Consider the following 23,322-nt stretch of genomic DNA (forward strand, 5'->3'; position numbering starts at 1 on the left):
CAAACTGTACCAGTTTGCATTCCAAGCAATAGTGCATGAGGAGGGCTCCTACTTCTCCACATCCTCACCAACATCTACTGTTTCTTGTGTTGTTGATTTTAGCCATTCTGACAGGTGAGAGGTGATATCTGTGGTTTTGATTTGCATTGCCCTGATGATGAGTGATGTTGAACATCTTTTCATGTGTCTGTATGCCATCTGGATGTCTTCTTTGGAGAAATGTCTGTTCATGTCTTCTGCCCATTTTTAAATTAGATTATTTCTTTTTGGGGTGTTGAGTTTTATAAGTTCTTTATACATTTTGGATACCAACCCTTTATCAGATATGTCATTTGCAAATATCTTCTCCAATTAAGCAGGTTGCTTTTCAGGTTTCTTTTGCCTTTCAGTTTTGTTGATTGTTTGTCTTCACTCTGCAGAAGGTTTTATTTTTATAAAGTCCCAATAGTTTAATTTTGCTTTTATTTCCGGTGCCTCAGGAGACCTGTCTAGAAAAATATTGCTATGGCCGATGTCAGAGAAATTACTGTCTGTGCTCTCTTCTATGATTTTTATGGTTTCAGGTCTCACATTTAGGTCTTTAATCCATTTTGCATTTATTTTTCTGTATGGTGTAAGAAAGTGGTCCAGGATCATTCTTTTGCAGGTAGCTGTCCAGTTTTCTCAACACCATTGGTTGAAGAGTCTGCCTTTTTCCCATTGGATATTCTTGCCTCCTTTGTTGAAGATTAATTGACCATATAACTGTGTGTTTATTTCTGAGTCTTTTATTCTGTTCCATTGATCTATGTGTCTATTTTTGTGTCCATTTCTTTATTTGAAAAATGAGGTAAAAATAGTAGCTCCCTCTTTTGGTACTTAGTTGATGCCTGAGAGTCTCCCTGATTGTAGTCGGCACTCAGTAAATGCTGTTACTGTTAGGACAAGCATGCTATTAGCGATGGGAGCCCAAAGGAGGGACTTGCGAATTCTAGCTTGTATATTTGACATCACACACATCTTCAGTGCTGCACCTGTCTTATGTTGCATAATAATGGGTGGTTCTTTTTAAGTAAAGCATAAGGGCCTTGAATATAGAACTTCTATGCCTTTTCTTTTTCTGTACCGTTGCCATACCTGCTCAGTGCTGAGCACTTTGGAGGTATAAATACTTTAGTAAATACTTATTGATTGTGAATTGATTGGAGAAGAAGGGGAGATGAACCAGATTCCTTTCCATGCACCTAGGGTGTGCAGGCTGCACATCCCCCCTCCCCCTGCAAACCTGAATGAAGAAGAGACGCTTGTTGATGCTGCCCTTGGTCCTACCCTTCTTGGGAGTGGGCTTAGAGGTGCATGGGCTGGAGGAGTTCAGGGAGCAGCAGTAACAGAGGGAATCTGATGGGCAGGAGGGTTTGGGTCTGGGGCAAAGCTCATTGTCAGTCATTGTCCTACAAAGAAAAGATGCCTTGGCCATGATTCAGAGAAAGAAGAATATAGAAGGTCTGAGTGTGCCCCTGCTGTTCTGTCTGAGCGAGGGGGGAGGTTGTGCTCTGCATCCCTGGTTGCACTTAATGCAAATGTATATGCAGATGTATCCATGATGTCCCATCACGTATGTAGATTCTAGTAAAAGGAAAAGTGAAAGAATGAAAAAGAATTTATTTTAGCTACGTGCTGATCGCCTCTCAGCTTTGTGTGTGCTCTCACTAGATCTTGAAACACAAGGGCCAGTTCATATTTTTATAAAGCATCAAAATGTTCCCAGACTTTCTTTCCAAAAGACACCTGACCCCCAAATATTAAAAGGGACCCTTGGAAGATGGGTTTTGCTGCACTCACACCCTGTCTCTCATGTTCAGATCTTATGTGCTTACCGCTGTGGCTCCACTTCGATTGAGCAAGGTCCCCTCCGCTAGTTGTTCCCATTCCTTGGCAGAAGTGAACTATTTTATTTTATTTTATTTTGTTTTATTTATTTATTTATTTATTTATTTATTTATTTATTTATTTTTTAAAGATTTTATTTATTTATTTGATAGAGATAGAGAGAGGGAGAGCACAAGCAGGGGGAGTGGCAGGCAGAGGGAGAGGAAGAGGCAGGCTCCCCGCTGAGGAAGGAGCCCGACGTGGGGCTCGATCTCAGGACTCTGGGACCTGAGCCGAAGGCAGCCACCCAACTGACTGAGCCACTCAGGCGCCCCTATTTATTTATTTTTAAAGCAGGCTCCATGCCCAGCATGGAGCCCAACGTGGGTCTTGAACTCACAACACTGAGATCAAGACCTGAGCTGAGATCAAGAGTCGGACGCTTAACTGACTGAACCTCCCGGGTGCTCCCAGCAGAAGTGAATTTAACAGAAACATCCACAGTCTTTCTATGTGGGCCTTTTTATTTGGCTGTCTACCTATCTACACCCCCACACCCTGGTTACCTCTTCCTGCTGAGTAGGCACAAACAAATGTGTTGAGCATCTCATATCAGTCAACAGGATTTCCCTTGCAATATAACACCGCTCTGCAGTTTAGTTTGAACAATTAGTAACGGGGCTATATGGCATGCAGTTAAAAAAAGGATAGGAATTGATGTATGATTTTGAGAATAGAGTACAGAGAGCTTCTGTGCGATTTTTTAAAAATGAATTTTACTGAGTACTGTAACAGAGTTGGCGCCAAAGATAACGAGAAAGCAAATATCAACATTTAAAATAAAATGCAGACCTATCAGTGCCATATGGTGTTCTCGCAGTGGTCTTACCACTTTCTTTGGCTTTCGTCCTTTTTCTGACATTGCTGTTTGCTTCTTGCCTCTGTTGCTTTTGATTCTGTATTTCTATGAGGTATATTTCTCTTTTATCTTCCTTTGGAGGCTTGTGAATCTTTTCTCCAGGGAAGAGGAGGAAGAGGACCTGTCCAGATGGCCATATAAACATGTGATACCTGCTTCTGGGAGCCACTATGGGGGGGAGTTTGAGGGTTGATGAGATTCCTCCTGCCTGAAAAATGGGCACATTGCTTCCTATCCTTTTTCTATTTTTTAAAAAAATGATCACATGTCTTTAGTTTTAATAATATTTCTAGAAATATCTTGAATTCAAATTCTTCTCTTATTATTAGGGAAGTAACAAAAAGATGAACTGACTAACCGTATGTTGTGAAAAGTTCATATCCAAATTAAAAAAAAATTAGCGTTCTTTCTTGGAGTGAGGTCCTTGATGGTTGTATTCGGGGGCGATATCTCCGCTTCCACGGGGGGACTCCAAAGGGCGTGTGTCTACACTGAATGTGCTATGGTCTCATTTTCGGATTTTTGCATGGGGTATTTATGGTGCTTCAGACAGACCCCATCAGCTGTGAGGCCCCATTCTGTCTACTTCTCCAGCATAGTCTCTAGCCCAGCACCTGGCACCCAAAGAGCACGTAACCCATACCTGATGAGTGAATGAAGGAGCATTGTCATACATTTTGATATGGAAAATGACCTTGAAACCAAAAGTAGCTTTGTGTGCAAATAAATGGCAATGAAAAAAAAAATGTCCCAGTCTTAACCTATGAAGTGCAATTATTTTGATGGACAGGTGGTCCAGTAGGGGACCTGTCCTCTGATGATGCTTATTGCACTTGGCCCATGATATTTATGTACAAGGGACTTTTGTCTCATCAGGCAATACCTGTAAGTATAATTCTACAGACTTTTCAAGTCAACCTCAAATACGATGTTCAGTTTACTTTTCTCCAGGGGTTCTCAACCCTGTAATACCCGACACCCTCTTTTATAGCAAGTATTCCTTCGTGTCCATTTTTCACATTGAAATGAGTCTCATAGAGAGTGCAACTGATCTACACATCTAATTTTGCAAATTTCAATACTACTTGCTAGCTGCAGTATGAAGGAGAGATAAAAGGTAGGTCATTTAGAATTAAAATAACATGCTTTAGTCATAGGCACTTGGTCACAAAACCCTCTGGAGAGCCACCAGAGCAGTGGGCTCCTTGCATCCGTGTGTGGAATGCAGTCGCTCCAGATGTGGGTCAGTTCAGATGTGTCCTACCAGTGACGAAGGTGCCATAGGGGATGGGACGTCCCCCCCATCAGTGATGTCCTTTTTCAAAAGGGAGAACAGTTCTCAGCAGGCTTCCAATTAGTCAAAATTCAACCTTCTTGCAATGTACGTTGGAGTCATATTCTTGTAAAATTCAGCCTATGTTGAAATTATGCTGAAAAAAATTGTGTTTGTGTGTGTGTGTATGTGTGTATTTATATGTAAAAGGGAGTTAAGTTCTCAGGTCAGGTAAGTATAAACATGAATTTTTCTCAGTGGGATAGTGAAAACTCACACTAAATTTGGGATTATTGTCTGGTCCCTGGCACTGGCTCTTGCAGACGGATGTCTGAACATTCTCACCCCCTCCTGCCGCATGCCAGGAGAGAGGCAACCACAAACACCGCATGGGTTTTCCAGTCACCTCCTACAGTGTTATACTCTGAATGCGGTTCTAAGAAAGAAGAAAAAAACAAAAAACAAAAAACCTTCCCGGGAGCTCCTGTGTAACTTCAGGAATACACACATATAATTTCTATCCTTGTGTAAATAGCCATGTTCAAACAGTCAGGACTCTCCCACTGAGGCAGTTCCGTGCTATTAATATTCAGTTCCAGCCTGCAAATGTGTACCGTGTGATGTGTGTGTATGTCCGTTGCCTGGGTCTCTCTGTAATATATACCCCTTCTAGCATCCGACATTACAAACTCCTGACAGTCTGTCTCTTGCTGGATGAACAGTTTTATTTTATGTCCTTCGTACATTAGCTTACCTTAAACAATTGCTCTCCTATTTTCCTTAGGTGCTAAAAAAGAGGAAGCAAGTGTAGAAAGATGCACAGCGTATTTGATGCAAAGACAGGGAGACAAGCATGTAGGTAGACAGCAAATGCAGGACGCGAGGGTCCATCGACGGTGGGGGGGAACGCACTGGGAGCAGAGACAGCCAGGGGGAGGACAGGTCACTTTAGCCAGAAGGCAGAGGGCTTCCTGCTGGAGGCGATAGTGGAATTTTGTTCTGAGGAGCCAACAGGAGTTTGACAAGCGTAGAAAGGGGAAGAACATCCCAGCAGACAGAACAGAAACATGAAACAGGACTGTGGGCACCAGCAAACGATTCACTCTCTTTAGAGAGACGCTGCAAAAATAGCTGGAATTATAGACAAGACGGAGAGGGCCAGCCGATGCTTGCCGATAGTGCGGCTCCCTGGCACTTGTGTTCAGGAAGGGGGTGGCCACTTTCTGTGGGACGAGGAGGTGGCCGGGCAGCAAGCAGGATGCAATTGCCGCCTTGGAACAAGGCCACATCCTCACGGTGGCCACCGCCACTGTTGGCAAATTGTCCCTGGGATTCTGAAGGCTTAGAAAAGGCCCATCTCTTCACTTTCCTGTGGGGAGTATGGGCGACTCCTTCTCTCTTCCAGTTTTCCCTCAAGGGCATGGCCATCATCTCTTTCCCAAATGAAGACAAGCTGCCTTGTCAAAGACGTTGGTGTGACTTCTCAAGGGAGCCATGCAGCGGTCAGGAGCACCGTCCCCGTTGCCTCTCTCCCTTTTCTCCTCCTCACCCCTCTCCCTTCCAGCCTTCCCCTGTCCTTTTCCCTCATTGCAAAGATGACGAAGACAGCATGACCACCATAGAGACTTTGGAGAACAGAGTACAGAGAAAAAAATAAAATCACGTGAAAACCCATCGTCCAAAGAGATCTACTGTTCACACGTCGATAATTGCGCTTCTGAATCTTTTCTCTTTGCACTGGCTCGCAGCGGGCCCCACCGCGGCCCCCCTCCCTGGGTGCCCTCTGGTGCCTCTGGGGGCCGTCACTGCTGTGCCCATGTCTGTCCTGGCCGCAGCCTGTGTCTTCCCCATTCACTTGTCCGGGTGGCCATGCTCCGCTCTGACCAGGAGCCTCTCTGGGTAGTGCTGCTGGTCCCCTCCTGCAGGTGCCAGACCCTCTGTGTCAGCTGACCCAGAGTCTGATACTGCTCTCTCTCTCTAACTCTCCAGCCCAGGAGTGCTTGCGGCCCCTTCCACACTAAAGCTGAAACTAGCTGTCATTTCTGACAAGACTTCTCTGAAGACTTAGAAATGTCAGAGAGATTGCCCACGCAGTTATATATCATGTCACGTTCTAGTTCGGGCTGATCTTGGAGTTCAGAGTTCTCCGCCTGTCATGGGGACCCCTTGGGGCCGTGTCCCTGGCCTGCCTGCAAGAGGCTGAGGCCAGCTTACCCTGACCTCCAGGAGAGGCAGCTGCAAGCAGGCAGCTTAGCTGATTCAAGAGAAACCAACTAATGGATAATTTAAACAGAAAAAAAAAATTTTTTTTTTTTAAGGATACCAGATAGCTACTGAATCCCTGGGCTGGATAGAGACCCAGACTTGGGAGGTACCCAGCCAAGAACAATGACCTAAATCATGCCACAGAACTGGTTCTGGAAGGAACCACTGCCATTTCTGACTGGCATAGATAGAAGCTGGCCCTGCTGACCCCAGTGATTCTGGGCCCTAGATGCTGTTGCTAGAACCACCCTTGTGATTGCCCCTGGAAATGGGTTATGATCGCATCGTTGTGGCCACCAGCCCCAGGATGGAACGCACACGGTCCCTGCTTCCTTATGGATGGTGTGTCCACTGCTGCCTGCCACCTCACTGTCCCCATGGAAGCTTCCATCTAGTGCTGTTCAGTTCCACCTTGACTGGGGGCAAGGTTCTCTCTCCACGCCCCACTCTGTTTAGTGTCCATGTCCCTCAGTCTCTGTTCAGGAGACTTAGGGGGAGCCAGGACTCCTGCGAGGTGGGCCGGGCACAGGTGCCGAGGGAGTTATGCCCACGCTAGAGGAGAGCTCTGCGTCTAATCCCTTCCCCTCTGCCCCTGGCCCTCCAGACAGCAGGTTCTGCTAATGCCACTTGGAAGACCCTAGGAAGAGGCTGTTCCTCCCACCCTTCTTTCCTTTCCAGGCTGCATGACCATTCTGTCTTCTCTCTGTCCCTGACCCTAGCCCAGACTTATCGAGTCTGCGGGAGAGAGGAAAGTGGTTCTGCAAGGATGCCTCTGAGAATCTTTGCTCCTCACTTAGGGATAGCCTTTGGGATACCGTAGAGAAAGAAAAGAGGAAAACACACAGAAGACCATAAAAGGGGTACTCCAAGACCACGTCTGTCGCCTGACTCACTAGTGTCTGGGTCAGAGTCTGACTTATGTCTCTATGGTTGGGGGAGCCTGGGCTGCAAGCTTGAGTCTTTGCACTGGGGAGGCTGGGAGAGTGAGGCGCTGGCATGCCTCAGCCTCTGTACGGAGGAGGGCTGTTCTGTTTTGCTCACCAGTGACTTTAGCTCAGTAGGTCCACGTAAAGACTTATTGAACGAAAGAGTAAAAAAGTTATAGAATTCAACTTCATTCACAGCTTGGAAAATTTTCTGATAAAGAAATCTTATCTGATCTGGATGTTTCTATCAAGTTGCCTCAACGCAGGGCTTCCTAGTTTAGGATTAATTTCTGAGTGATTTTCTATGAAGTTGTGTTTCATTCTTCTTTAAACTTCTCTGTTCCCAGTCTAACTAGAAATCGCATAGACTATCTCTTTCTGTCTTCTCTCCATTTGCTTTCTATCTGTCTGGGCAGCCTTCTTGTACCTCCAGGAAAATTCTAGGCCCTCAGACCATGGCCTCTTTCCTGCTTTGTGTGCTCAAAGTCTTTTTCTCATATGTGCTCATCCTTCTCATAGACTTTCTTATTTTTTTTCTTGCTTCGCCTTGCCTCTTTCTCTTTTAGTTGCCACATCTTTTCCCCACATAATTTCTTAATGCCTATTTCATTATTGCCTATAGTTTTATGAGGGTGACCATCCCTGTGTGCTTTCATTAAAAAGTGTTCGTCTAGAAAGAAGGTGTGGTGTGACTCTTGGGGAGGGGATTGCTTACTGCATCCCCGTAAAACCCAGAGATTTGCACAGGTATTGACTCAATGATACCCACGTGCATTTTTAAGGTATTGACCTAAATCTGGCTGATCGTGGGGGCTTTCTCCAAATCTTCTAACAGGCAAGATAAATAGTAGGCCACAGAAAATGCATGCTTCTTTGTCACTAGCCTTGATTCCTGGGCATGTAGACAGGCATTCTGAGCAGCCCACCAGAAGCTCACAAGGGCCTGCTCTCTGGGCTACTCATAGCTGAGAATGGAGGGATGGGGGCCTATGAAGTCCTTCTTCTCTCCCACACTTCCTGGGTACTCTTGGATGCTGGTTCCAGTGAACAGGGACATGGCTTGGAGATGGCCAGGAAGGACGAGGATGAGTCAAAGCCTCCTTGATAATCCCCAGTGAACCGTTTACTTCACTCAGCATGTTATGTGGCTGCATTATGACTGTTGCTTTCCCAGCTCCATCCCTCAGCCTGTCTTGTCCCTGTGGAAGGTTCCTGTCCCTTCAGAGAGCCCCAGCCAGGGCCTGGCCTTCCTTAATGACTTCCCGCATTCCTCATCTCCTTCTAGGACAGGCCCCTCTGTAGGAGACCCATTGTAATTTCTTTCCTTTCTGTTTTCATTATATGTGTTCCTCCTTGGCTGGGGGGGGGAGGGGGTTACAGTCCAAAGAAGGGAACTCACCTTCCGTTGAGGAGAACTTGCCCCACTGGACCCACTGGACTCTTTCTCCCCTTCATTGTGAAGTAATTATTGAGCTGTCACTAACATAAAAGACCATGGTACCAGGAAGACTGTGAGGAGGAGAATTGAGATGATGGGGCTCTTCGAAGGAGCCAAATAAATAGCATCTCTTTTTTTTCCACCCCAGGTATAAACTGATTGAGAAGTAAGACAAAGGAGATGATGCACTGAAGCCTAGTATTACTATATTTTCTCAACACTGGAGAATATGGTTTATATCTGTGGAAAAATGGATTTCTTAATGACAGACCCAGAATTAGACAGGAGATCATGAGGCCACTTCAGGAGGTCAGCATGTTCCCAAAAGGAAGGGAGAGGAAGAGGCAGAATGCTCAGTTCCTAGGTCAGAGTAAGGCTGGAGAGAGGGCATGTGTTTTTTAGCAGGGGGAACTCCCTGCACAAGAAAGAAGCATTGGGGTGGGATATTGTTTCTTTGGCTAATGTGGCTTGCTTGGGGAGGAGAAGAGGGAGGCAGCTTTAGGTGTCTGTAGCATTGTTACTGCAGTATTATTATTGTATGCTTGGGTATATGATGGTGGGGGGGCATTTTGGGGTGGAGGCATTGTTCACTGTGCTGCTAAAATCTGGGTAAAGTAAATTTAGAATTTGGATAGGTGAGCAGCTAGGTAGGGCATCTATCGGGGTTGCCAGGAGTTATTCTATTGAGGTGGCTCGTCAGAAGGTGTGCCCATCCTCCTCTCCTTTCCATGGGCTTGTTTTCCAAACCTCAGCTGAAAAGAAGGACCATTCTTCAGCCAAGGTTACATGTGGGTGTTTCCTACATTGGTGTGCCTCTGAGTTGTTCCAATCTCTGGGACACAGTTTCTGAATGCTTAACTAACAGAAATCCAAAGATCATCCATTACAGTTGGCATGCTTTTGTATCCCACGTACCAGAGCTACGGAAATATTTATTTCTTCTCTCCCAGGTGATATTTTTAATCAGTGGGATGTCATTAGGTACTACACTTTGCCTTCAATAGCTAGAGCAGGGCTGGACACCATGGACAGCGCCACAAAGACTGCTTTCAGCCAAAGACTCAGAGGTTCCCACCCCACCCCACCTCACCCACTAGACTTCCTGTACATGTGGAAGGAACTTTGCTCTCTTTTTTAACTGCATGTCCCTTGCAACCAGAGCAGCCCCTGATATGTAAAGGATCCTTAAAAATTATGGGCCGAGTGAATTAACTGGTTGTATCTTGAGCGCAAACTCTTGTGTTCCAGTGGAGTATTATCTCAAGATATTAGAAGCCACTGAGTTTTAGAACAGAAAACTTTCAAAGATTTTAGTGAAAGTGTTCCTGGAGTGGAACAGCTGCGAATTTTTATTATTTGTGGATTTTAATATTTCTCCATCCCAGGTGTACCTACATTGGCATCTCAGTGATAAAAATGATTTAATTGTATCTACCAAAAGCTTTTTCAAAAACTTTGCATGGTAATACCAGCAAAGCCCCAAAGTGGCCAATAATCTGTGAGATGCTCCAGTGTGGCTCAGATAAAACTTTGTGTGTGTGTGAATTTAGCTATCGAGCTGAATAGAAACAAAATACATTTGTGTCTTCACCTTTTGAGGAGGACATTTTCCATAGGCTCCATGGAGATTTTGCTGTGTGATTCTCACTAATATGTGTTTACAGTGTCTCTGCCATGGAGATTATAGGCAAATGGTGTTTACAAGCTCTCCTCGTAGTTTATAGAATTGCTGTGCTACATAGCTATTCACTGTGATGTTCACACTATTTGTTGGAACTGGACCTTTTTAAAAGAAATCTTTGTGGCAAACATAATAGTATCAGAAAATAAAGTCAATTCTTCTGTGAGACAGTTCCTATTATCTTTTCATTTTGAGAAATTATTCTCAGTTCAATTGTATCACCATGGTGATGTGTTTGCATTTCAACAAACCAAACCAAACAAGACCAAAAGTAGAGCTCTGCACATCTAGCTCCTGTCCAAGACTTCTTTATTGCAGTATCCTTATTATTAAATAGCATCTCCAGTGTCCTGGCTAAAAATCACAATGAAGCAATTTCCTCAGCCAGACACAACAATCTGGATTGCTAATCTCAGAATTCTAAGAAATCACATAAAAGTGAAAAGGAGAATGGGCATTAGAGGGGCAAAAATGAAATAAACTACCAACCCACAAATAAATAGAAATATACTCCTCTAAAATAAGATTGTGGAAGGAGGCAAACACAGAAAGGGCATTTTGCCTAATGAGAATTGGACATGTGGCTTAGTCCTCTGAGGTCTGAAACAAGTAAACACTTCTAGGATTGTCAGCATGTACATCCCTCTCTCAAAGCAGAGCTCTTAGAGCCGGCTCTCCTGCTCTCTGTTTGTGAAGTTTGTTTTGCTCTTTGGAATAATTGCACAAAGAGTCGTGATAACAAAATGAACTCTACAGGAGGTGGGTTTTGAGTTCTTTGAAAATTCCTGCAGTTAGTGCCAATCGGGAGGCAGGAAATAGTTTTGCATAATGCTATTTGCATAAGAAGGAAAGAACACATCGTTTATTCTAATCAACAAAGTGTGAAAACAAGATTTGGACAGATGTGCACAACCATCTTATCTCTCCTGCCCAAATATTGTATCAAACCATCTCTTCCCAGATAACAATTTTGTTAGCCCAAGAACACATTAGCACAGTCAGATCTGGGCTCTCACTAAGCCTTTTGCTAGCTGCTCTGCTTACTGGTAAATAAGCAGTGTGATTTTGCTTAGCAACCCCTCTGTGGAAAGATAGCTCATGTCCATAAGTGGCGGGGAGGTGGGGAGGTAGGGGAGGGGGGCAAGGAAAGCTAGGTATGTGCCTCTCTGTAGCTGGTTCCTGACATCGCAAACATTATCTGCAATTCTTGGCAGTCTTAGAAGGATGATGAAGAACTAGGGGGAAATTAATGGAAAGGCAAATAAAGTTTTCAAGATTGTGAGCTGAGACTGTCTGAGAGCTCAACCCAGAGCCAACACAGAAGAATCAAGGGAGAATGAGGACCTTTTTCTCATTAGCAATGAGGTAATTATATGAGATAACGTATCTAGGAAGGGACAACTAACGGTGACTTCCTGAAGCGAAACGAAGATTATCTTAAGCCAGACTTGAGGGAGCATTCCTCAATAGCTAAGGACAGCATTAAATCTGGGACTGTCCACATCTGAGAAAAGATTTGAACTTTTACATCAAAGATAACCATTAACAATCCCTGAGCACTTAGCCAGCAGTGTGCGAAGCTTTTACACACTTATTTAATCTTCCAAACAATCCTGTGAGGTGGATTCTTGATGTCCATTTTATAAAGGAAGAAACTGATGCACAGAGAGGTTGAGAAACTTGCCTGAGGTCACCCAGCTACATAGCAGTGGGGATGGGATGCATCTCAGGCAGTCTACCCTTAGACTCCAACTTCCTAAACACCCTTTTACAAGTGGTAGTGTGCAGTTGTGGGGCTAACAGGGATAAGAAGCCCAAAGATCACTGGATGATGTGTAAGATAATGTTTGGTTCCATCTTGAAAAAGTGTTCAGTTAAGGTAACTGTTTTTGTTCTGTTTTAATATCTAGAGGGCAGCAAAAACATGGGTATCCAGAATAATAGATATTGCTAAAACCTTATGTCCACACCTCTTCCTTTTATAGTGAAGTATGGGTATACACATTTACACACACACACACACACGTAAGACATCTGAGTTCTTAAGTCCCTAAAATACCCCAATGATTGAATTTTCCAAGCATTCACTGGGCATCATCCTAGGATGTCTGCAAGAAACAGCCAAGGCTTGCCTTGGGCGCTGAGGTGAGTGGTGGTGAAATGTTTACCTTGCTGATAAACTCTCCAAGAGATAATGCATTTTAGACACCATTATTTTGCCTTTGTTACATAGCTCCTTCCCTGCCACCAAACAAATCCTGTCCTGTGCCGTCATCCCTTCTGTCCACCTCAGGGAGCCCGGGAATGTCTCCAGCTTCCTACATACTTGCAAGCCCTCCTTTGCCAACCACAGCCTCATTTGGATTGCAATTGTATTCACATCCTAATTTATGACTTAACAAGTGTCTCACAAACATTTAATTTCATTATGCGTTTGAGGAGGACAGTTTATAGAGGAGGGGGAGAATGATGTTCCCATCGCCAGCAATTAGATTAATTTAATGATCTATGGTGAAATCTCCTTTTGGGGTTTGGATTTTCATACATGTCTATAAACAAAACTAGGCTAGTAATAAATACATTCCTGGATTCTCAGAGGGGCTCAACTGCCTTCACCAAGTCCTGCTATAATACCCAGGCTGGAAATTCATGGAATGGGTAAGACATTCCCGTGATTCTCAGGGGATTCATCTTGTCACGATACTTTCATGAAAAAAAGAATTGGAATTTTCATTTGCAGTTTCAGCAATATCAGTAAATTATCACTTTTTTTTTTTTTCCAGATGGCTTTTCTGAGGAGATGAGGAGGGGACTGTATAAAAGCATGGATCAAATAATTTTTCCCCATTCCCACTTTATATACCGAGTGCCCTTTTGGGAGTAATAGCACACGACTGCTTTTCATAAAGAAGGATTGTATTTCCTAGGGTTTTCCTGTGTATTTTTAGGGAATATACTGATCTCAGAATGGGGGTGTACATAGTGCTGATTTAGATTCATGCAAATAAATGTTCTCCACTATACCTGTTCTTATTCGTTGAACTGAGGCCTCCATTTTGTTGGGTTGAACATACCTGGGACCGGGACCCGAGGCAGGTGGGGCTGAATGTTTCTGAGGTGTGAATAGAGTGGACAGCATCCTTTCCCCCTTTTCAGCTCCCGCATCCCTGGAACTTTCCAGTAAACAAGCTGTGCCGACATTTCTCCCATAGTCGAGGAGGAGGGGATGGAAGGGAGGGGAGCCTAGTCATCTTCTTGACCAGCATTTCCACGGTTGATCCAAGTGGTTGACCTTAGAAGACACTCTCTTGACCATCTCTGTCCTGGGGACACATGGCAGAGGTGTCACTGCTTATGACCAAAGCTTAGGAATTCCTGGACACATTGCACAGTAACAATTTTTTATTCTCTGTCTTCCTTTCCAGTAGGGAAGCAGGATGGCCTGTTGTTCTTCATGGGGGTTAGTCTGGTTGATTTTGTTATGAGGGAGCCGGTGGGGGCAGGACTCTGGCGACTTTGTATGAGCTGGGAAATTGTGGAGTAACTTGAAGTCTGGTTCCATCAGTAAGCACTGGACTGGGAGTTAATCACATCAGAATTCTAATCTTGGCCTTGCCTCTAATTAGCAAAATCATTTTATGCTAGTCCCTCAACCCCTCTTGGCTTCTGTTGAAGTGTATGAATGCAGAGGTCTCTGTACGCTCTGAGGTTCTCTGCCTTCTAATTCACCGGAAGGCAATGAATAGAAAACAGAGCACATGGTAAAGATTTCCTATATCCAATGCCCCAAATGTGGTGTATTTTTGCAGAAAATCAATCTAGGCGATGTGGAAAGGCCCAGTCACTCTGATGTATGTGGTTTTGGTCGGGCTATCGTGCTAGGTCCCCCTGAGGACAGTTTACATGCCAGTCCTGGGAACTCTGAGAAGACCTTAAGGATTATTCAGCTCAGAGGCAATGCCAGTGTTGTCTTGAATGCATTCAAGGGGAATACCAGGGAGGCTCCCGGTCCACATCTGGACTCCATTAGCACCATTCCTTTGGGTGACATCTGTCTAATTCCCAATCTAAATGCTTTCACCTCTTGACTGGCTCTTTCAGAAGCTGGCCTGAAATGAAGCTGATCATTTTAGACAGTAACCTGTCGTTCTGACTTGGACTCTTGTCTGTCCCCAGTGGATAACACGGCCTGAACACATTGCAGCGCTGGCTCAAACATGTGTGTTTTAAAAGAAAAGTATGTTATAAGTGTACAACTTCAGCAGGGAAGGAGGGTGAAGAAGCTAGACTCTGTCTCAAATGTATATGGGGGTGGCTATGTTTTTCTTGTCATCTGAATATTTTAGTCTGTTTCAGGTCAGCTGTTTTTTTGTTTTTGTTTTTCTTTTGTTTTTTTGTCTTTGTTTTTTTTGTTTTTTTCCAACACATTCCCATTGATACAAGGGAAACTAGGTGCCAGGTCCATACCTACCATTGTGGAAAGAGCTCCAAACCTGCACCCTCCAGGAGGAGGGTCAATAATACCACATGAGAATTGGCAGCAAGCCCTTCTTGGGGAATCATTGTGTTTGTACTAGTGAGGAAGTTAGAATCAGCATTTGGGCTGCAGTCATGGAACCACACAAAGGACATTCAAGACATGACCTAAGCAGGGTTTCTTCACCTGGGGTCCACGAACAGGCTTCACTGGGTCTGAGAACCACCTAGAGCATCTGAAAACTTCTGTGCGTGCATTTTTCTAGGAGAGGGCCCACAGCCTTCATCAGATGGTCCCAAAGCTGCCCATGACTGACAAAAGGTGAAAAGCCACTGGCGTAATACATTCTTCCTGTGCCTCTGTCTTCTGAATCCAGGGTGATGAAGCTGACTTGCCTATCTTTCTCCTTTGCTGTTCCCAGAAAAAGCAAGTGAGCCAGACCAAGATCCGGGTCATCTCAACCATCCTGTTCATCTTGGCCGGCTGTGTTGTATTTGTGACGATTCCCGCTGTCATTTTCAAATATATCGAGGGGTGGACCACCTTGGAGTCCATTTACTTTGTGGTGGTCACCCTCACCACGGTGGGCTTTGGTGATTTTGTGGCAGGTAAGCACCCTGGGCATCCCAGTCACCAGGGCCCCAGCAGGGAAAAGATGTTGTTGATAATGTTTTTCAAAACCGTGAGAAACCCTGTTGTGGGAGAAGCAAATGAAAATGGCTCAGTGTCCCTGCTGCTGTGTGTGGACTCATTTCAAGCCCATGGTCCCACGTAATGTAAAAAGCAGCAGATTCTGCTGTGAAATGAAAGCCAGCCTTTTCCTTCCCAGGATGCTCATTGCCCTTATTATCCTATGAATTATGCATGAATGAAATGAATTTCTCATTCAATGTTGGACTTCTGATTTGCATTAAAGCTCCTTGAATCAATTGATAAAAGCTGTATTAGCAAGTGGCAAATATGAACCTCTGGAGAGATTAGCATAAAGCTTGGCCTGCAGCGACCTGTAGGTTAGGGTTCCTGAGGCTGCCCAGGGGAGGACTGTGTTCCCTGCAAAATTTATCTCGGGCATACCCTGACACAAGACTTAGGACTCAGTTGACTACCAGGAGCTGAGAACTGTCCCAAGGGAGTACAATATTATAACGGATACTGCATGAATGTATATAGAAACAATATCCTTCATTGTGAAAATAGATGCCAATGAACTATGTTTATAGAAGCAAAAGGAAACTGCCATCAATTTCAACTAGGGACAGGGAGCTTGAAAATGAAATGAGATCTGGTTTCTTACATGTATGGCTTTCCCAGAATGTAGTCGGAAGGCAGGAAGAGGAGGCCATCCTTCTCTTTCCTAAGGGATAGTTCCACAGGGTCAGACAATTGATCATTTTCTACTCTGAGAAGTGAACGCTTTGATTAAACAACTCTGTCCTAAGCTCAAAATGTTTGGGTGATGCATGTGCATTGTGTGTGTGTGTGCGTGTGTGCACGTGCGTGTGTGTGTGTGCATGTTCTTGACCAGTTCCTGGTTAAGCAGTAGCCTGGACATTTGCAGGCTGAGCTTGCAGACTGACTGTCCTTTATTTGGCACATGATCCTGGCAGGTGCCTTGGTTTCTTCATGGAGTATGGCACTCACAAGGCGGACAGGGATCTGGAAATCTGGAAAACAGGATATTCTGGAGGGGATATTGAGGGCTCTTCAAAAGACGCACGGGTGCCTCCACATTCATTCTGACAGTGATAACCAGCAGGGTGGTCTCCTAGCTGTTCCAACTGGGCAGATAAAGACTGAAGTCCAGTTTGTAAAAATAGCAGTTTTTATTTTTTCCTTCCTTTTTCCTGCCTAAGGACTGAGCACTACAAAGTCAGAGTGATTAAAAAAGCTGGGGGTCTGGGACCCCACCCCAGTGCTCAGCCACTGTGCCTCTCACCTTGGGTGGGGAGTCACCTGGTGCCATCTGAGCGGAGGCCTGCTACTCTGGAAGGAAACCACAGAGAACTATTGGGACTATTTCACAAACTTCTTCAAGTTCCTCCAGAGCGTAGTTTGCACTGGGTTGTGCTTCAGAGTGCCCTGTGGCAGCCCTGGGCCGTCTGCCGCAGTCTGTTACTGAGGACACTTGCAACGAGCCCTTCTCTCTAAACACCTGCTTGACTCGGCCTGTTGATCTCTTAATCTGGGGGCACAAATAGCAGAACCTTGGGATATAAAATTTAAAAATTTATTTATTTAGTGATCAGCAAAGAGTTTAAATTTTTAATTTGAATTCAGGTTATTGGTTTGCATCTAATTATACCATGTAAGAAAATGCAGGGAAGCTTGTCACTAAAAAAAAAAAAAACCATTTGACAATAACACGATTGAATATTTAAAAGAATATTTAAAATATTTAAAAGTTATACATTGTGATATTATCTTCTAAAACAAAAACTGTTATAGCCTATTCAAATTAGAGTCAATGTATAACTATCTACTCTCTGTTTTGGTTAACATTACTGAATCCAGGCCTTCATGTTAATTGAAAAGTGATGATGAATCTGTAAAAAAATAATATGACTTACATTTTATAAAACAGCATCGATTGAAGGACCAAAAAATAAAAAGTAAAATAAAAGGAGCCCCCGATTTAATGCACATGGATGTTCTCGGTTGGCCTATTCGATGGACTTGATTTAGGGCTTTACTAAAAAGGTGAGGAAAGGTAGCTCTGACTTATTTAGATCTTAGATGAATACAGTTGGCCAACCTAAATGATTTTGCTTATGTTGGTTCTAAGTAAAAATGTTAAAGATAACCCAGGAAAGGACACGTGTGATTTATTTAACACTGTGACGCATAAATGCACGGGAAGTGGGCCCCTGCTCTTTACCATGGATGGGAGGGAAGAAAGGACATCCACGTTCTATACCTTTTCACCCACGAGGACCTCACTTGTTAGGGAGCACTGCCCAGCTGGTTGCTGCTCCTCCTTGGGTCGGGGGGAGCAAGGACAAAATGAGCTGGGACTCCGGTGCATCGAGGGGTGCTGCTAATGATTTTAATTGATTATTTGTTCTAATTACCCACTGTGGATTGAGAGCACGTAGTACAAACTTGCACTTGACCTTTATCTTTACTTACCTGGCAAGGGCGTGACCTCCACAGTCACAGGCCTGGCCCTGTTTGAATTCCCTTATTTACTGTTGATTACAGAGCCTGATTTTGTTTGTCCCGAGGTCTCCATGGACAGGTGTCTCTTATAATTCACAGTGCTGACTGCAATTAGACCAGGCCCTTCGAAGCTCTGATTTCCAGAGCTTACATAGATTGGTCTGAAGAATGCACGCCTTAACAGCCTGGAAGTTTGTCACAACCTTTTGGGCAACACTCTAAGAGCAATGGGGAAGGATACCAGATCCTTTAAAAAAAAGGTACATTAAAGAGAGTCGATGATTGCTGTGATTGAACATGGCATCAACCCTTCTAGAAGTATAATTGGAACATTGATCACCATGCAGGATTAAGTGCTGGTTTATTTTGTAGCCGACTCAACGTCAGGACAGCCTAACAACATCACAGCATTTTGGAAACCCTGACTGAGAGTGCGCACAGAGCTCTGAATTCCAGACCAGCCATCGATAGAGCCCAAGGGTGTTTATTGTGTTGTTCGCTAGCGCCCCCTAGTGACAAGCTTTGTTGGGTGGCGGCGACTTGCTAAGATGATTATTTCCTCTTAGCCCCAAGGAGAAAGCTGTTCCCTTCTAGGGCAGAGAAGGAATGAACCACAGAAACCACTCACTGGGGCAGGAACTCCAGTAGTATCCTAGAGGAAGCTGCGGGGGAGAGTTGCCTAAAGGAGGGGGGCGGGAAACAAAGGCAGCTAAACCAGACCGAAGGGGGCAGGCCACACAGCCCATTAGTCGTGTTTGGAATTCTAATTTTAAGAGATGGCAGTGGCCATTTAATTTGGGACATTGTGGGTTGCACTGGTCTCACTGAAAGGAGCCCCCGGCCACAGTGCCTGCCCAGCTGCCTTTGGGAGGTATTACTGATACCGTAAGAACTCAGTGTGGATTCAGTGGCGCTAGATGAGGTTACAACCACGACCCAGTGGGAAAGACTAGTAATCACTCATCACGTAGCCCCACAATTACCCATACGTCGCCGATGTCGGTCGTCTTAGAAGTGACTGTGGGCCTGCCTCGCTGGGCAACAGTGTCTCACAGAGTGAGAGCCAGGCTGACGTCAGTTACTTCCTCACTTCCTTGGGGAAGGGGGCTGGGCTTGGACCCTGTTTTGCACGGCTCCCTTTGGTAGCGCCTGTAAGAGGGCTAGCATAAGTAGGCTAATTATTTGCAATAAATGACTGGTCCTTTCAGCGCAACAGCTGGTCAATGCAATCGGGCATCTGGCCAATTCGATCTGATGGATTTCTACTGTAATCCCTACGTATGAAATAAAGGGATCGGACTCGATGGCCTTTTAGTTCTAGCACTAAGTGATTCTAATTACTCAGTCTAATTGACCTTTTGGATTAGCATCATGTAAACACCGTCCCTCAGTTAGTGTTAAATACTGCTGCCAGGATCAAAGTCTCAAGAATGCCATTAGGTCTAATTTTACTTCCACACATCCACTCTGCTCTTAGTAAATGCGTGTGTTAGGAGAAAAAGGTGCCAAGAATTCCAAGCCATTGGGGATTATTGATCTTTTATTTTTATTGCATTTAAAGAAGTTTAAGAAGACAATCGACACCTGGGCCTGATCTGTTGTCCTCTAGCTCACGTCATTCATTGTCAAGCCCCAGTTGAGCAGAGGTGGACCAAGTTGGCCACGGACACTTTTTTGTTATGGGTATTACGGTTGGTGGTCAAGAATCAAAGAAGTTAAGCCACAAGTCAGGCTCCTTTAGGGAAGGGACCCATCTTTTCCTTGCCCTCCCTTGCCTGTCACCTCTTGTATACAGCAGGCCTAACAGTTGAGTGTCAGATGGGGATGGGATGACATCGCTGCTACGTGGACCAGAATATGTTTGTTCTGCAAAGACCAAATGCTAGACCCTGGTTACAGTAACGTTTGGTTGTTTTCAGGGGGAAACGCTGGCATCAATTACCGGGAGTGGTATAAGCCCCTAGTGTGGTTTTGGATCCTTGTTGGCCTGGCCTACTTTGCAGCTGTCCTCAGTATGATCGGAGATTGGCTACGGGTTCTATCCAAAAAGACAAAAGAAGAGGTAGGACCCCTTTCAAATTCTATAGGTGTTTCTGAGATCCGATTAGCTCATGTCAAGAATGACCTGTCTCTATTTTATGGGCTGGAGGGTTTCTTAATATGAGGAGGGCCCCTACGGCTTCCTCTTTTTGAATCATTACCTAAAAGCCAAGTTCAGTGGAATAGCGGTTATTTTTGGGTCCTTTTTTGGCAAGTGAGAACATCTGATGACTCATCAGCCCACAGATCCTGGAAGGACTAGTAAACAACGACTTTTTATTTTTTTATTATTAAAAATTTTTTTGGGGGGGGGGCGCCTGGGTGGCTCAGTTGGTTAAGCGACTGCCTTCGGCAGGTCATGATCCTGGAGTCCCTGAATCGAGTCCCGCATCGGGCTCCCTGCTCGGCAGGGAGTCTGCTTCTCCCTCTGACCCTCCCCCCTCTCATGTGCTCTCTCTCATTCTCTCTCTCTCAAATAAATAAAATCTTAAAAAAAAATTTTTTTTTAATTTTTATTTTTAGAGAGGGAGAGAGAGAGAGCCAGCCTGAGTGGGGGGAGGGACAGAGAGAGAGAAAGAATCTCAAGCAGATTCCCCACTGAGCATGGAGCCCAACGCAGGGCTGGATCCCAGGACCCTGAGATTGTGACCTGAGCCGAAACCAAGAGTCAGACGCTTAACCGACTGAGCCTCCCAGGCACCCCAGAATGATTTTTGAAAAATAGCAGTGGTCAGCAGGAGTAGACTGTAGTTGAGGGAGGTGTGCAGATATGTGGGAGAAGCTTAGAAAGTTTGTAAAAATCTTGAGAAGGATGGGCCTGTCCTTCATATCTTGGGGTCTATATGGAAATGCAGTAGGATACAAGTAGGATACAAGGACTCCTTCTCGATTCTTTGAGGCTGAAGTTCTCCAACAGTGACCAGCTGTGGGGAAGTGAACACAAGGGGTCCCTTTTCACCTTTATCCCCTCCTGGTTGTCAGATCTATAGAAACAAACCTACCCCCATGTCCAGGGACATGCAGCCTTTTCTCCCTTGGGTAAATGTGCGGGAAAATCTACACAAAAGCAAGAAAAGACAGAAGAGGGGAAGGTAGATCTTGTGATTTAAAAAAAAAAAAAGTCCATGTAGTTCTTCTAGGAAGAGAGGAAAAGAACTGAAAAGGAGGGTAAGAGAAGAAGAGGAAAAGAGCTAACAAGTGGAAGGGAGATTAAAAAAAAACCCAAAGAAATAAAAAGAGGGAGAGTCTCCTGAAAGGTGACTGCTCACTTCCCGGCAGACAGACATTCTGTGTAGAAGGCCCCGGGACAAAGTTGCTGAATGGGAAAATGTCCCATCTCATTCCTGGGCCCCAGGGTTAGTTTTCCCGGCTTAGAAAAACACTGGCAATGCGATCTCCAGTCTGATTCCCCAGATGGCTAACTGACCTGCTGAAAGTCAGCTGTAGTGAGAGAGAAAGTAACCATATAAATATCGACTTTCCTAAATGCAAAAATGCAGACTGCTGAGTTGCTCGTCTGTATAGAAAACATAGGACTAGCGCTGTTGGCAGTGTTGGATGAGAGCCAAGAAATCTGATCTCAATCCTCATGAATTCTGAGGAAGAATGTTCTGTGGGCTTTCGCAGAACATGACTAGGGAAGTTTGGTTCCCAGATGCCCTGGAGGGTCTTCTTCTTTAAGCAGGGTAAGCCGGATGGCACTCAACCATAGTGTGGCCCAGATTCAGGGTGAGCAACACTCCCAGTTTGCCCAGGACTGCGGGGGTACCTAAGACACAGGACGTTCTGTTTCACAACCAGGACAGTCCCAGTCTAACTGGGACAGGTTGGTCACCCTACGCAGACAGAAGCATTGGAGGAACAGAGAAGGGCCAAGGCCTGGTTGCACCTCTGTTTTGTGCCCAAGTGCATGTCTCTGTCTCGCATAACACTAAACTCGGTGCGCTTGACATGATCACCCCAGTTACGCCGGAGGAATGAGGCCGTACAACTAAAAAAGGGGTGGACGCATAATGCGAACCCAAGCCCAGCCAACTCTAGATAGTGATCTCTCCTGCAGAATGCCTTCCTCCTCCCGTTCGGTCACCACCTCCGCATCTCAGGCTCCTGCCGGGTTCTCTAGCAGGTGTGCCCCCCGAGCCACAGGAGCCAGGAGCCAATTTGAGATGGGTCTTTAGGGCAGAGGTAGCATTCCCACCCAGGCATGGGTTCCCCCACCCCCTGGCCTCCCTGGAGCCAGCCTTCCCATCGGGACACTCAAGGGCTGTGGGCGCTGGGAGGGCTGGGGGGCCCGAGGCGGGTACGACTTTCTCAGCATGCCCTTGCTCTCATGTCTCTCGGCCAGGTCGGTGAAATCAAGGCCCACGCGGCCGAGTGGAAGGCCAACGTGACGGCCGAGTTCCGAGAGACGCGGCGGCGGCTCAGCGTGGAGATCCACGACAAGCTGCAGCGGGCGGCCACCATCCGCAGCATGGAGCGCCGGCGCCTGGGCCTGGACCAGAGGGCCCACTCGCTGGACATGCTCTCCCCAGAGAAGCGCTCTGTCTTCGCCGCTCTGGACACGGGCCGCTTCAAGGCCTCATCCCAGGAGAGCATCAACAACCGGCCCAACAACCTGCGCCTCAAGGGCTCCGAGCAGCTGAACAAACATGGGCAGGGGGCCTCCGAGGACAACATCATCAACAAGTTCGGGTCCACCTCCAAACTCACCAAGAGGAAAAACAAGGACCTCAAGAAGACCTTGCCCGAGGACGTTCACAAAATCTACAAGACCTTCCGGAATTACTCCCTGGACGAAGAGAAGAAGGAGGAGGAGACAGAGAAGATGTGTAACTCAGACCACTCCAGCACCGCCATGCTGACCGAGTGCATCCAGCAGCAGGCCGGGATGGAGAACGGAATGGTCCCCACGGACACCAAAGACAGGGAACTCGAGAACAACGCATTACTTGAAGACAGAAACTAAATGCTGAGGACCTAGGACTTGACCAAGCGTTGTGGTTTTATTATTTTTTTTATATTCACCCTGAGACATGTGCCTTAAATAGACTTCTCGTTAGTCCGAAATTACATAGCATTGAAGAATTTATTTCACTGTGCCATAAATGACAGAGAAAGATCGCTCTGCCAAAAGGAATCAAAGAACGAGGACCGCACTTCCGACAGGGACCGCAGGACACGCCGGGAGTGTTCGCACAGGCAGGAGGTCGTGGCCACAAAAGTTAAGGGCAGGTGTGGGACGGTGCCATGCCCCCAGTGTGGCGCCGCCCGGGCCGGGCGTGGAGAAAGGGCAGCTATTC

General features: G+C 45.6%; 1 protein-coding gene across 1 annotated transcript in view; it reads left to right on the forward strand.

Annotated features, from left to right (window-relative positions):
- KCNK10 (potassium two pore domain channel subfamily K member 10) overlaps positions 1 to 23,027 on the forward strand; it is a 122,265-nt gene extending 99,238 nt beyond the window's left edge. Inside the window, exons 5-7 of the mRNA XM_034992235.1 lie at positions 15,249 to 15,435; positions 19,903 to 20,045; positions 22,368 to 23,027. Coding sequence (XP_034848126.1) covers positions 15,249 to 15,435; positions 19,903 to 20,045; positions 22,368 to 22,988 — 951 coding nt within the window. The 3' untranslated portion in view covers positions 22,989 to 23,027. The remainder of the gene's footprint in view (positions 1 to 15,248; positions 15,436 to 19,902; positions 20,046 to 22,367) is intronic.
- Positions 23,028 to 23,322: the final 295 nt, after the last annotated feature.

This window comes from Mirounga leonina, unplaced genomic scaffold, assembly GCF_011800145.1.
Source record: "Mirounga leonina isolate KUSES-001 unplaced genomic scaffold, KU_Mleo_1.0 Mir_82, whole genome shotgun sequence".
NCBI classification, from domain to species: Eukaryota; Metazoa; Chordata; class Mammalia; order Carnivora; family Phocidae; genus Mirounga; species Mirounga leonina.